This window comes from Oryza glaberrima, chromosome 3, assembly GCF_000147395.1.
Source record: "Oryza glaberrima chromosome 3, OglaRS2, whole genome shotgun sequence".
Taxonomy (NCBI): domain Eukaryota; kingdom Viridiplantae; phylum Streptophyta; class Magnoliopsida; order Poales; family Poaceae; genus Oryza; species Oryza glaberrima.
In genome coordinates, this window is record NC_068328.1 from 18,880,098 (window position 1) to 18,893,791 (window position 13,694).

General features: G+C 50.0%; 1 protein-coding gene across 1 annotated transcript; it reads right to left on the reverse strand.

The window, feature by feature from the left end:
* Positions 1-1,158: 1,158 nt before the first annotated feature.
* Positions 1,159-2,497, reverse strand: LOC127766301 (uncharacterized). The gene is made up of 2 exons (XM_052291382.1): positions 1,885-2,497; positions 1,159-1,670 (listed from the first exon to the last, which is right to left on the reverse strand). The coding sequence occupies exons 1-2, from the start codon at positions 2,495-2,497 to the stop codon at positions 1,159-1,161; spliced, it is 1,125 nt and encodes a 374-aa protein (XP_052147342.1).
* Positions 2,498-13,694: the final 11,197 nt, after the last annotated feature.

Sequence of the window (13,694 nt, forward strand, 5' to 3'; positions counted from 1 at the left end):
GTTCCCAGATGTCGCTCTACTACGTACCAGGACAGGGAGGACTTAAGTGATCTCGAGGGCTGTCACCACCTCTACACCCACCTCAAACGTACTGTGGGATACGCAGTAATTACTGGATAACAATTACCTAAACACCATGTCTAAGCAATTAATATATACTTTAGTGTTTATAACTCACCAAAGCAATCACTATATTTTAGTTGATTATAGTGAACAATAATCCCGTATGCTATTTAGGAACTAACCAAGAGATAATTCTCACAAGATAAATATAAATTACTCAAGAAGAATATTATATTAAATTCAGAGTAATAAACAGAATAAAAGAAATAGGAGAAGATTACCGACAACTTCGAAATTCTCCCGACTCCTTCTACTCTACTCTCTTCCTATTCTACTATACAATATAGTACAATAGAGCCTCTTATAATTCAGCTCAAGCTTGGAAGTGTGTGTGAGAGTGAATGAAGTGAGGTCCTTTTATAGGGCAGTTATGACGGTTGTGAGAAGGGGAAATGTCCGAACTGCCCCGCAACCGTCATTGGGAGAACATCTGGAATGTCGATGCCAAACCCCAGGATCAACGGCGATCAGGGGGGTTCGGCTGGACCTAGGCTAGGCCCTCCTAGCCTGGCCTTCGGTCGGTGGACTCCCTGAACCTTCCTCTATCCATTTCTCGGAGTTTTGGGTTGATTCACTGATGTTTTGATGAAGTTCACAACCCCTCCTTGTATGGATACATAATTCTCCTCACTTTAGACTAGATTTCTTCCCAACATCGGGGTTTATCACCTGCATACAATTATACACCAACACTGTGGAATATGTAAGATTAAGCACCTATCACTATGTCCGAACTTTATGCAGATGTTGGCGGTATAGAATCGGTATTTAACAGCCGCCAACAGTGCCGTCTTCCGTGGCTAATCGAACCGAGCCCGGCCGGGGGACTCCGATCACTTTGTATGGCCCCTCCCACATTGGTGAAAGCTTGCTCAACCCCAAGCGCGATTGGACGAGGTGTAGGACGAGGTCGCCGACTTGTAGTGATCGGGGCTGGACGTGACGCTGATGGTAGCGACGCAAGCTTTGTTGATTGCGGGCCGCCCAAAGGGCCGCGCGCCTTATTCGCTTTTCTAGATAGTCGAGGTCGTCTCGTTAGAGCTCGTCCTGGTTCGCCTCGTTGTGCAGTGCAACTCGGGGCGAACCGAGAGAGATCTCTGAGGGTAGGACAGCCTCAGCGCCGTACACCAGGAAGAAAGGTGTTTCTCCCGTTGCACGGCTCGGCGTGGTCCGATTGGCCCACAGCACGGCGGGCAGCTCCTCAAGCCAAGAGTCCCCGTGCTTCTTGAGCACGTTGTATGTCTTGGTTTTAAGGCCTTTGAGGATTTCAGCATTGGCACACTCGACTTGGCCGTTGCTCTTGGGATGGGCGGGTGAGGCGAAGCACAGCTTAATTCCCATGTCGTCGCAGTAGTCGCCAAAAAGCTCACTAGTGAATTGGGTGCCGTTGTCCGTAATGATACGGTTCGGCACCCCGAATCGGGATATGATGCCTCTGATGAACTTTAGGGCCGAATGCTTATCGATCTTGATGACCGGGTAGGCTTCTGGCCACTTGGTGAACTTGTTGATGGTGACGTACAGGTGCTGGTACCCACCACGGGCCGCTTTGAAGGGCCCAGGATGTCAAGACCCCAGACCGCAAAGGGCCAAGAGAGCGGGATGACCTGCAGAGCCTGGGCCGGCTGGTGGTCTGCTTGGCATGGAATTGACATACCCTGCACCGCTGGACCCAATCCTGGTCATCCTGGAGTGCGGTCGGCCAGTAAAACCCTTGACAGAAGGCTTTACCAATAGTGCGCAAGGCCGAGTGGGCCCTACATTCTCCCTGGTGGGCGTCGGTGATTAGCTCGACGCCTTGCTCCCGAGAGATACACTTCAAGAGGACTCTATTGGCGGCGCGCCGGTAGAGGATCCCTTCTACTTGCACGTACTGTTTGGAGATGCGCGCGAGCTTCTCAGCCTCCGCGCAATCCTCGTGAAGAGTGTGACCGTCGAGGTACGCCCGGATGTCGGCCATCCAGGCAACCTGACGAGGGGGGTTGACCCCTTCGGGCCCAGAGGCTTGTGGCTCGCCAGGCGTCGGGGTGGAGGCCGTGGCATCGGGCCCGCTCGGTTGGTCCTGCTGTGCCGATGGTTGTGTGAGCCTTTCTTCAAAGGCTCCCGGTGGGAGTGGGGCCCATGCTGACGCGATGCGCGACAACTCGTTAGCGATTGCGTTGTGCCTAGGAACGTGTCGAAGCTTGAGCCCGTTGAAGTGGCGCTCCATGCGCCGCACTTCGCGAACGTAGGCGTCCATCTTCGGGTCGGTACACTCGTACTCCTTGGAGACTTGGTTCACGACCAGCTGGGAATTGCCCAAGACCAAGAGGCGGCGGATGCCCATTCCGGCCGCCGCCCTCAGCCTCGCTAGGAGTCCTTCATATTCCGCCATGTTGTTTGTGGCTCGGAAATCGAGTCGAACGACGTACTTGAGGACATCCCCGCTTGGCGAAGTCAGTGTGACTCCAGCCCCCGCGCTTTGAAGGTTCAAAGAACCGTCAAGACGCGAAATGTCGGAGTTTGAGTCTCCTCCACTTTCAGGAAGGGAGGGACCGGGAGGCAGTTCAGAATCATCCGCCGAGGTCCTTTCTGCAACGAAGTCAGCTAAGACCAGACTTTTGATCGCGTGCCGTGGTTCGAAATGCAGATCGAACTCAGTGAGTTTGATGGCCCACTTCACGATTCATCCGGTACCCTCTCGGTTGTGTAGGATCTGGCCGAGGGGGTAGGACGTTACCACGGAAACCCGATGCGCTTGGAAGTAATGGCGTAGTTTCCTCGAAGCCATCAAGATTGCGTAGAGCATTTTCTGGGCCTGAGGGTATCGGGTTTTCGTGTCCCGGAGTGCCTCGCTGACGAAGTAGATGGGCCGCTGCACCTTCCGTCGGGGCCGGTCTTTACCGTCAGGGGTACCAGGCTCGGGGATCTCGTGCCTGGGGCCCCGAGAGGCCTCCCGACCGCGTCTGTGCGATAGGCCTCGGGGCCTTCCGCTAGTGCCTCGGGCTATCTCGAGGTGGCCTTGAGGCCAGCCTGGGGGGCAGGGGACGTGGGGCCATCGCCGGTTAAGGGGGCCCCTGGTTCCCTCGAGTACCCGGGCCTGTGACTCGCCGTCCGCGGGTCGTCTTCATCGCGCTCTACTACGAGGGCAGCGCTCACCGCGTGGGGGGTTACGGCCAAGTAGAGTAGCGGCGGCTCCTCTGGCCTCGGGGCCACCAGGATCAGAGGGGAGGTGAGGTAGGCCTTCAACTGGTTGAGGGCTCACTCGGCCTCCTCCGTCCACACGAACGGCCCTGAGCACTTGAGGAGCTTGAATAGGGATAGCGCCCTCTCTCCCAGTCTCGATATAAATCGACTTAGGGCGGCCATGCATCCGGTGACACACTGCACATCCCTAAGCTTATTTTCTCGGGATTAGCTTCTATGCCTCGAGACAAGACCATAAAACTGAGGAGATTGCCCGCCGGCACACCGAACACACACTTTTCGGGGTTCAGTTTCATGCACATGGACCTAAGGCTGTCGAAAGTCTCAGCCAGATCCTGTAACAACGTATCTTGGTGGCGCGTCTTTACCACCAAGTCATCGACATATGCCTCTACATTACGCCCTATTTGATTACTCAAAGTAATGTGAGTAATGCGCTGAAAAGTAGGGCCTGCATTCTTTAAACCAAAAGGCATAGTTGTATAACCAAAGGTGCCTACAGGAGTAATGAAAGCAGTTTTTTCCTCATCTTCCCGAGCCATGTGAATCTGATGGTATCGCGAATAAGCGTTTAGGAAACACAAAAGGTCGCACCTCGCAGTGGAGTCGACTATCTGATCTATGCGTGGTAAAGGGAAGGGATCCTTAGGGCATGCCTTGTTGAGGTCCGTGTAGTCGATGCACATCCGGAGCTTGCCGTTGGTCTTTGGAACGACCACCGGGTTCGCTAGCCACTCCAGATGGATGACCTCTCGGATGAAGCCGGCCTCCAGGAGTAGCGTTACCTTCTCGCGGATGAAGGCTTGCCGCTCCAGGGCCTGGCGCCGTACCTTCTACCGGATGGGTCGGGCGTCCAGCCGCACGGTGAGGCGGTGCTCAATCACCTCCCTGGGGACCCCGGGCATGTCCGATGGCTTCTGTCACACGCTGAAGTTCCCCTCCCTTGCTCTAAATTAATAAAATAAATCGCCTCGAGAAGTTGGTAAAAATTAACCTAGAGTTGAATCCTTAATTAATAAATGCATTTAATAATCGAATTCGGCGTGGTGGAATTTTTCTTTAGTTCCCCATGCTCTAATATATTAATAGAATTTTTAGTGGAATTTTCAGAGCCTTGGAAATAATTTTAACCAATTAAAAATGAGCATGTGCAATATTTTAATCCCTGGGAAAAATCCTTTTCTTTTTCTCTTTTTCCTTTCCTCCTTTTTCTCTCTTGTTGGGGCATCGACCCAACCTCTCTCCCGCTCCACCCTCCTTGTCGGGCCGGCCCATTCCTTCCCCTCCTCCACCCGAAGTCCTCCCGGCCTCCTCCCCTCTCTCGGGGTCACCGGCAGGTGGGGCCCACCTGTTGGGTCCTCCCCCTTCCTCCGGTCGGCGTCCCAGCCGCGCCGCAACCGCCGCTCCACCTCGTGTCCCCACGCCGCTCGCCTTTCCTGCGCTCACGTCGCTGCCCACCTTCCCCACGCCTCCCGCAAGCCCGCCCGCCCGCAAACGGCGGGGGATTTGAAATCCCCAACCCCACTCTCTCTCCTCCTCCACCTTTGTCCAGCCCTGAAAATCGCCTAATTTTTTAATTCATTCTTTAATGCATTTTTAGAAATTATTTTAAAAGCTTACAAGTTGAACTCTAATAATCTAGGAAAAAGTGCAACATAAAATTGAGCTAGATAAAATTTCATTAAATACTTTGCTTGTTTGTCTGTTTACTGGATTTTTCTGGGAATTATTTGAGCAAGGGAATTATTTTTAATCAACGAAACATCATTTCACGAATTATTTTAATTGAAAAGGTTTTTAAATCTTCCCCTAAGCCGTTGGGCTGATTCCAGCCCATCTCCCTCCTTTGGGTGCACGGCTGTGTAGCTCAGTCAGCCCAGCCGAGCTTTCCCCTTCTCTTTCTTTCTTTGCTTTATTTTCAGTCGGCCCAATACTGAAAGTCTACTTTGCATCCCTGTGCACTATTCTTCTTCAACCTCTGGCAGTCGACCTGAGACCGAATTGGCTCGGTTTTCCCCCTCCAAATCCGGCCTTTCCTTTTGTTCATTTTCTAAAACTAGTTGAGGGGATTTGTTTCCCTTATCCTCTTTTATCCCTTCCCCCAAAAATCCGATTTTATCCCTTTGAGTTCGATGCGAATTTGGATTCGTTTTCGAATTTCTCTCCAAACTAACCATCGAATTTTCCTACTCAAATCCTCTCGTTTGGAGTCCGATCTCCCTCACCCATGCCTATATAAAGCATCCCCTAATCGTCCTCTTTCGTTTGCTTCAAGTCCAAGCCGCAGCCGTCGCCTATAGCGCCGCCGCCGCGCAAACCCTAGCGCCGTCGCCACCGTAGCCGCTTCAGCCGCTTTGCGCCCCCGCTGTGGTCGTCGCCGCCGCCTTCCGTCGCCACCGTCGGATTCGCCAGGTGAAGGAGCATCCTGTCCGCCCCTTCGCCGCTGCTGCGTCTCGCTGGAGCGTCGCCGCCGTCGTCAAGCCGAGCCGTGCTGCCGTCGGAGTTCGTCGTTGGTCGTCGTTCATCGTAGTTCTTTGCACCGGTGAGTTTGCGTCGTTGTCTTCTTCTTGTAGGTGCCTTCGGTTTAGCCGCCAGAGCTCTCTATCGTCGGCGGAGTCGTGGTCCAGTGCCATGGCTGCGATGATGTCATCCTGACATCATAAATCCTTTATTTAACTCGTAATAATTTTCTGTATTAGATGAAAATCTGATTAAACTTCAGAAATTCATAACTAAATCATCGTAACTCGGATTGAAGTGGTTCAAGTTGCTATATTCATCTAAAATTGATATCTATATGTTAAAAATATTCACATGTACTGTTTATGCTTGTTTTTGTACTGTTTTGTTGATTTTATTCATTTGCTTTAGTTTCCGATGTTCCGGAGGAGAACGTTTACATTGAAGAAGGTTTAGAAGCGTTTGAGGAAGCTCAAGATAAGTCACACAGATCCCAAACAACCCTTTGAGCATGTTGAACCCGTTTAAAGCTAATGTTTTATTTCAGCTTATGCATTATTTTTGAATGTCATCGAGTGGTGAGCCTTTCCCAATTAATTAGTGGCCGAAGATGACTTTATTTTCATATGGGTTATAAATTGATTAGCTTGAACCTTATATATTGGTTTGGTTCAGCTAAATGCTATATATATATATAATTGCTTAGCCATGCTTAGAAACATTAGCTCATTAATGGGATGAATCACCTTACATTATTACTTATGGTTATATTTAATGGTAGCTCATGATGGTTAATCGTGTTATGATAATTACTTGATATTAAAACCGGATTAAAGGTGGGCTGTGAGCACATGGTTTTGATGGTCGTGCTCATGACAATTAAGGACCGGTTCGTAAGCTACTGTTGTGAAACATTAACCGTGCCAACCACAAGCCAGCGTGGGCAATGGCTTTACCTTTTGTATAGCATGGTTCATTATGGGGTGCCAGACTGAGAAGCGGCGAAAAGTCCGTGGGGGTCGCTGGGGAGTCCATGCCTCTGGTTGTAGAAGGGGTGATTATGATCCAGGTATGGTGCACTGTGGTGAGTTGTGTTGTGTGAGGGGTAGGTATTATCACAGTTCCTTTCCGATGTACTGTGGTTGTATTGAGGCGCATGGTGACATGTCGTGGAGCTGTGTCTTGAGGGTACAGTGGTACATCTCTGGCCAAAGTAAAACTATTCGAATAGCCGTGCCTGCGGTTATGGGCGGGTCTAACAATGTTTTTCGTGATTAGTCTCACACTACTCATTAATGATAATACTGTGATAATTAATTTGACTCCTTGTTTGGAATGGTATATTCCTAGTATGGAGGTTTGATTTGTACAACCGGGGTTGGTTGTCCAGATGAGGTTGGGCCTATGCAACACAGGTGGTTGTATAGTGTTTATTTAATATTGCTTAATTACTCAACTGTTTTACTATTCTCTCAAATGTTTATTGAATGATGTTTATGCAAATAAGCTATATTATGCCATACTTTGTTATCCTGTGCACTTGCATATTTGCTGTGTGGCTTGTTGAGTATGTCATATGCTCATTCTTGCAATATTCATTCATCAGAGGAGGAGTACTTCAGTGAAGGTGATGATTAGAAGGATTAGGCTTTGTTCATGATCAGGAGGATTAGGCTTTGTTCGGGTCAAGTTGCTTGTGGAGTGGAGTCGCCATAGCTGTTTAGTCTTTTGTTTATTTTTCCGCTGTGTAGAATTTTATTCTTTTGAGAGGAACTATCCACCTCTATAATATTTTATTATTTTGCGAATATTAATTAGCTGTTTGATAGAACTCAATTATCAATTTGTTATTGTGTGCCTCGGCTGATTCCTGGACGAGGATTTAACACACATGTAAGCCTTTGGAATTTTGGATAGAAATTCCGGGCGTGACAACCTCCCCCACTTCGCCGGCGCAATAGGGCCCCCTTCCTGGCCACGACTCGCCTCCCCCGCTCCTATTTAAGCACCCCCGCATCTCCCTCTCTTTTTTCCTTTTGTAGCCGCACTCTCCCGAGCCCTCTATCGCCGCCGCACCATTTCCCCCTAGCACCGCCACCAACCGCCGCCTCCAGCCGCCGCTAATCGCCGCTAGGGCTGCCGCCGTACCGCGCCACTGCCGCCGTCGGGTTCGCTCGGCCGAGGTCCACCTCGTCCACCTCCCCTCCATCGAGTTCCGCCGCCGGAGCACGCTTCTCCCCACGCGCCGGTGAGCATCTCCATTATCCGCCTCCGGCCGGCTATGACGTTCACCATGGACCACCTCCATCTCTCTAAACCCTCCCAACCTTCTCTCTAGGTCCTCCCGGAGACCGTCTGCCCGTCGCCGTCGTCCTCCCGTCGCTCACCGTCGCCGTTCGCCGTCGCCCCTTCCCCGCGCTAGCCGAGCCCCTCGGTGAGGTCCCGTCTCCCTCCTTCCTCCCTCTCCCCCTAGCACCATACCGCGCCGCCGCTTCGGCCGTGCGCCGCCGCCTTTGCGCCGGCCGCCGCCGCCTCCCGCACCGCCGGTTGCCGTCGCCGGCGACCGCATGCCTCCGCCGCTCGCCATGCTTGGTCGGTCGGCTTTGAAGCCGAGCCGAGCCACCAGCCGTGCCCCCTCCCGCCCTTTGCCGCTGCCAGTGGGGCCTACGTGCCGGCGCCTCCTCCCTCTCTCTTGAGCCGCTGACCCGTGGGTCCCGCTTGTCGGCACCGCCCCCCTTCTTGATGACGTCATCCGGGATGCTTTATTGCGCAATAAAACTCATTAAGGCTTTTCTTTTTATAGTAAACACACATTTTAATCTTCTAAAAATCATAACTAATTCATCCGAGCTCCGTTTAAGTCCATTCAAGTCTCAGTAAATTCATAAAAATGTATAGAATCCATTGAAAATGGTTTTGTTTTCTATTTCATTAGTCTTATAGCCTGTTTTGCTTGTGTGCTTTGTTTGTCGCGTAGATTTTGGCCGTTCTGTCGATCCGCGGTTTCTCGAAGACGTTGCTGAGACCTCATCAGTACGAGAGCAAGGCAAGTCATGCATTACAATTGATCATATTGTACCCAATTTACAAATATCCCGCATTTCTATTAAACGTTGCATTCTTTTACAATATCATGTGGGATGGGTCCTATTACTCAGCTATATATTGTTTCCCTTACGCCATTGATAACGTGGGTATTAAAATGACTAGATGTTGGTTTAAGAGATGCTTAGCCGTGCTTAGTTCAACTAGCACACAAATGGGGAATCACCTTAATGCATAGACTTTGATTATTGGCATAGTTTTGGATTAGTGCCACCGCAATGGTGTTAGTTAATTAAAATACACCTCATGGTGGGCTGTGGGTGCACGGTTTTGCTAGTCGTGCCCATGGCGATTAAGAACCGGTTCGCGGGAAACCCTGGAAGAATTTATCGTGCTTACCACAAGCCAGCGTGGGCAACGGCTGGGCTTATAGTGTAGCTTTCCTCTAGCCGACGTACCCAGGCAAGGGTGGGCGTGATGGAGTTGGGTCGGCCGGGGTGTCCGGTTGATCGGTTTTCGGATTCACCATGGCACGAGAGGGGATTGCCCGCTGCGTTGCGAGGAGTGGGGGTGAAACCTGAGGTGTGGTGCGATTGGTTAGAGGGGGTTATGCGAAGGGTCCTGTCACAGCCTCTTTCCAGTATGTCGTGGTGGCATGTCGGTACACGGAAACGTGTCGTGGGGCTATGTTTTGTGGGTACAGTTGTACACCTCTAATCAGAGTAAAACTATTCGAATAGCCGTGCCCGCGGTTATGGGCGGTCGACCAGATTCACCGTGATTAGTCTCACCCCTAGTTAGCTAATGGAACTGGTGTAGTTCAGGTGGTTGGTTGGGCCTGTTGCAACGTGGTGTAGCGTTGGACAGTGATTGGTTAATATTGATTAGTTTCTGCAACTGTTTTACTGCTCTCAACTACTACTTTTAAATGCTAGCTTTATGCAAAAAAACCTTTAGCCTCCTTTGGTTATATCTTGCATCATACCTTCTCTTCCGGTATGACTTGCTGAGTACAGTGGGTAGTACTCAGTCTTGCTCTCTCTTCCCCACACCAGAGCTGAAGATCTTCCTAGTTGGAGCCGTCTCGTTGAAGGTTGGTTTCGTCGCTGCCGTCAAGGATGCCTGTGGAGTGGAGTCGCCTCGCTGCAGAAGTCAAGTCTTCAGGCTTAGCTCGCTTTTATCTTTTCCGCTGCATTTGTAATCTTTTGTATTTTTCTAAGACGTGGATCTGTATGTCATCAATTGTCGTTTGTGTATCCTGGCTGGTCCTGGACAGGGGTTTAATGCACATTCAGCTTAGAAATTCTGGTTCGTGAATTTCTGGGCATGACAGCTTCCAAGCGAAGATGTCGGAGTTCACCCGCAGGAAGGAGATGAGCGCGCTTTCCTATTTGGCGTCCAAGTTGCCGCCAATCTTGGCGGTCTTGGACGGATCATCGCCAAGGGTGATCTCCTTGACGGGTACCTCATCGCCCGAGGTAATGCGCTTCTTGGAGGCGTGGGATGCGGAGGCCTCCGGGGATCCGCCGGCCTCCACCGGCTCGGTGGCCGCCGCCAAGCTATCGGCGCGCTGCTCCGCACACGCCAAGGCAATCTTGACGTCGCCAGAGATGGTGATGGGGCTGTTGGGGCCCGGCATCTTCATCTGGAGGTAAGCGTAGTGGGTGGCGGCCATGAACATCACCAGCGTGGGCCTTCCCAGGACCGCGTTGTAGGGCAAATTGAGATTTGCCATGTCGAAGTCGATCCGCTCAGTGCGGAAGTTGGTGGAGTCGCCGAAGGTGACTGGGAGCTCGATGTGGCCCAAAGGCCACGTGTGCCCTAGTGTCACGCCAATGATTGGCAACGACGGCTGAAGCCTCATCCCCGCGGCCTTGAGGGCATGGAAGGGCGCATGGGAGATGATGCTAAGGCTGCCCCCCACCCCCGTCGATCAAGACACGCTTCATCTTGACGTTATGGATGGTCGGGGAGACCACGGGGGCCAGCTTCCCTCCACGGACGAGCACCGTCCGGGTGGTCGCTCTGGTCGAATGTGAGCTTCACTTCCAACCATCACGCCCACCGCGCCACCTCCTGGGTTGGGACGGCGGCCAGAAGCTCATGCCTCATGGCCTTGAAACTGCGACGGGAGGCGTGAGCGCAAGCCCCCCCTATCGAGTGTGGCGACTGTCCCCTGAGGTACCTAGAACTCCAGATCCTCGCTGTCATCATCGTCATCGGCGGGGGCCTTTTCCTTGGCCTCCTCTCGCTGGTTGCCGACAGGGGTCGTGGGGGCCTTGCCCTCCAGGCGACCCTGCCGCCTTTCCCCATCGGTCTTTCTGTACCGCTCGGCCAAGTTCTTGACCGTGCGGCAGTCAGCGAGACTGTGCCGATAGGTGTTGTGCACCGAGCACCACTTATCCGACGAACGGCTTTCGCCGGGGGTAGTGGTGGTGCTCGGCTTGTCGACGGTGGCCCTTTCCTTGCGCGGGGTTCGGGAGGGGCCGTCCGCAGCAAGGACGTGGCCCTCGCCGTCAGAGTGGGCACGATGCATCTCTTGAGAAGGAAAACCTTTAGGCCACGGATAAGCTTGAGACATCGACTCTAGAGGATGAGAGAAAACATTCCACATATGAGCATGAATGTTTCTCTTTCAAAATCCCCTAGGATTCTGCTCACATAAGGAATCCCCAGAGGACCACTTCCCTGTGTGAGGACCGCAACCACCTTTCGGTCCTCATTTCTAACATGTATAGAGGTGTGGTTGTGGACGCTTAAATACTGCAAATCTCGTACTTGTTTGTGGCACTAATCTTGCAGAGTGATGTCCTAATGGTCGAGCTTGTGACCATAAACAAAGCACTACCGGGAGATAGCCCGGATTAATATGGTAAGTTTCCTTTCTAATAAAAGCAAGAACCAGTTCTTAGGATAATATGCACCTTTGGGTATTCTTGGTCGCTAACCATTTCAGGTTGAGATTAAGAGCGAGGGTCATACAATGCCTAAGAACACGGTAGCTACTTCAATTGTACACTTTGGTGACCCTTGGTATTGGAACACACTCTATAAGAGAATCCGACATCACACACTTGGTTTTTGATGTCTTGCGACACAAAAGTCCAAGTGTGAGGGGGAGGTCGACGAGGTTTTTATGACGAGTTCCATCAACCAAAGTCATCTTGGTTTGAACTTGGTTTTAGTCCTAGCTTGCTAGAAAAAAAAAGAAACAAAAAGATAATAAAAAAAGAGGAGAAAAGAGAGACAGAAGAAAAGAAGAAAAAAAATGGGAGGTGAAGAAAAGAGCAAGAGAGCTGACGAGCTACATTTGGATCAAAAACCGCATTACGTGCGTGTGTTTGAAATATGGCTGTACACCTGGGTAGTAGCAATCATGCTGCCCGGCTATATCTAGTCCCTCTCTCGAGCTCATGTGCCGCCTTGGCTCAGCCTTTATCCACTCCTAGCAGTGCACAACTTCTCGCTCCTGCAGCACTTACGCGCATACAAGCAAGAAGAGTTGCCCTCTTCTTTTCTAGGCATTTGCTGCTCCACTCCAGTTGGCACTTGCACATTTGCCCTAAAAAAGATGTATCCTACGTCTCTACGGCATTGTGCCAATGGATCACGCCTTCAAGACACAAGGTTCTTCCACCCGAGGTGTGTGCAAGACCAACTTGCTTGCCTGAGTTAGCATGGTAAAAGCGCCTTCCTCCGATACAATCTGCATGGAGATGGAGGAGAAATCGACAATCATATGTGACCATACCACTGCCCAGAGATTTCAAAATATACATCATGCTAGCGGTAAGTACACTCAGGTATGCGAAAGATAAAACAAGGTTCACCATGCCTTTTACTCATACTTATCTTCATTTGAATGAGACTTGATCATACATGGTTATGTTTCTTGTGTCTATTTGCATATGCTCTGTTTTGGGTGTTCGCGCAAGACATCTATAGGCTTTTTAAATTAAGCATGGTGCTTAGGTTAAAATAGTCTGGTTTAATCAAATTGGACATGGAGTTTAGTTTGACTAATGAATTTCTGAGTTAATATGTTCATAGACATTGGATGCATATCTTTTGTGAACTAACCCATGCAGGAAAATATTCAAATTGACGGGTGAGTCCTCAAGTTTAATTCACAATGGAGGTAGGTCAGGGCCGGGAACAAATCAATTGCTGACATGAAAAGGAGACACATATCACCTATCAAGGTGCACGGTGCGTATATTACTAATCGCTCCATTAACATGTTCATGCAAATTTACCTCAGCCTTGTATGAGTTGTGCTTAAATGAAAATTTGGTGAAAAAAAAAGTGATTTCAGAATAAAGGATGTCTCTCTCGAAAGATAAAATAAAATGTTGGCAAACTCGTGGGATCCATGCTTCTTAAGTTTTGAATCCAATTACTTTTTAGCGTGGATGTGAATAATTAATCTTGAGGTGACGACAAAATCTTTTCAAATCTTTGTAGTGCTTCGAGTATTTTTTGTCCACTAACCTTTTGCAGGAAATAAAATGACAATCGAGGAGCAGTGTACAATAACTTCAAACACTTATATCACACTCCTTGGTCCATTTGAAAGAGATGCACAAGGAACCAAGTAGAACAAATGCAAAACTTTGTTACATTCGATTTAATTCTAAGCCTGGTAAGACCTATCTGGTAAGAATCTCATACACCATATCCATCCTCATCTCATGTCTCCATCCTGCTAGGATACCCAACATATCCATTGTTGCCATAAAATAAAAAGAAAAAAATGATAAAAAACAATAAAAAATAAAATAAAGTTGGCTCCTTGGTCTTCCAACCAAGTGAGTCATTTTTGCTTCACTCGTGTCTTTGTTTTTCTTTGTGTCCAATAAATCCTCCTAGATACAAAGACA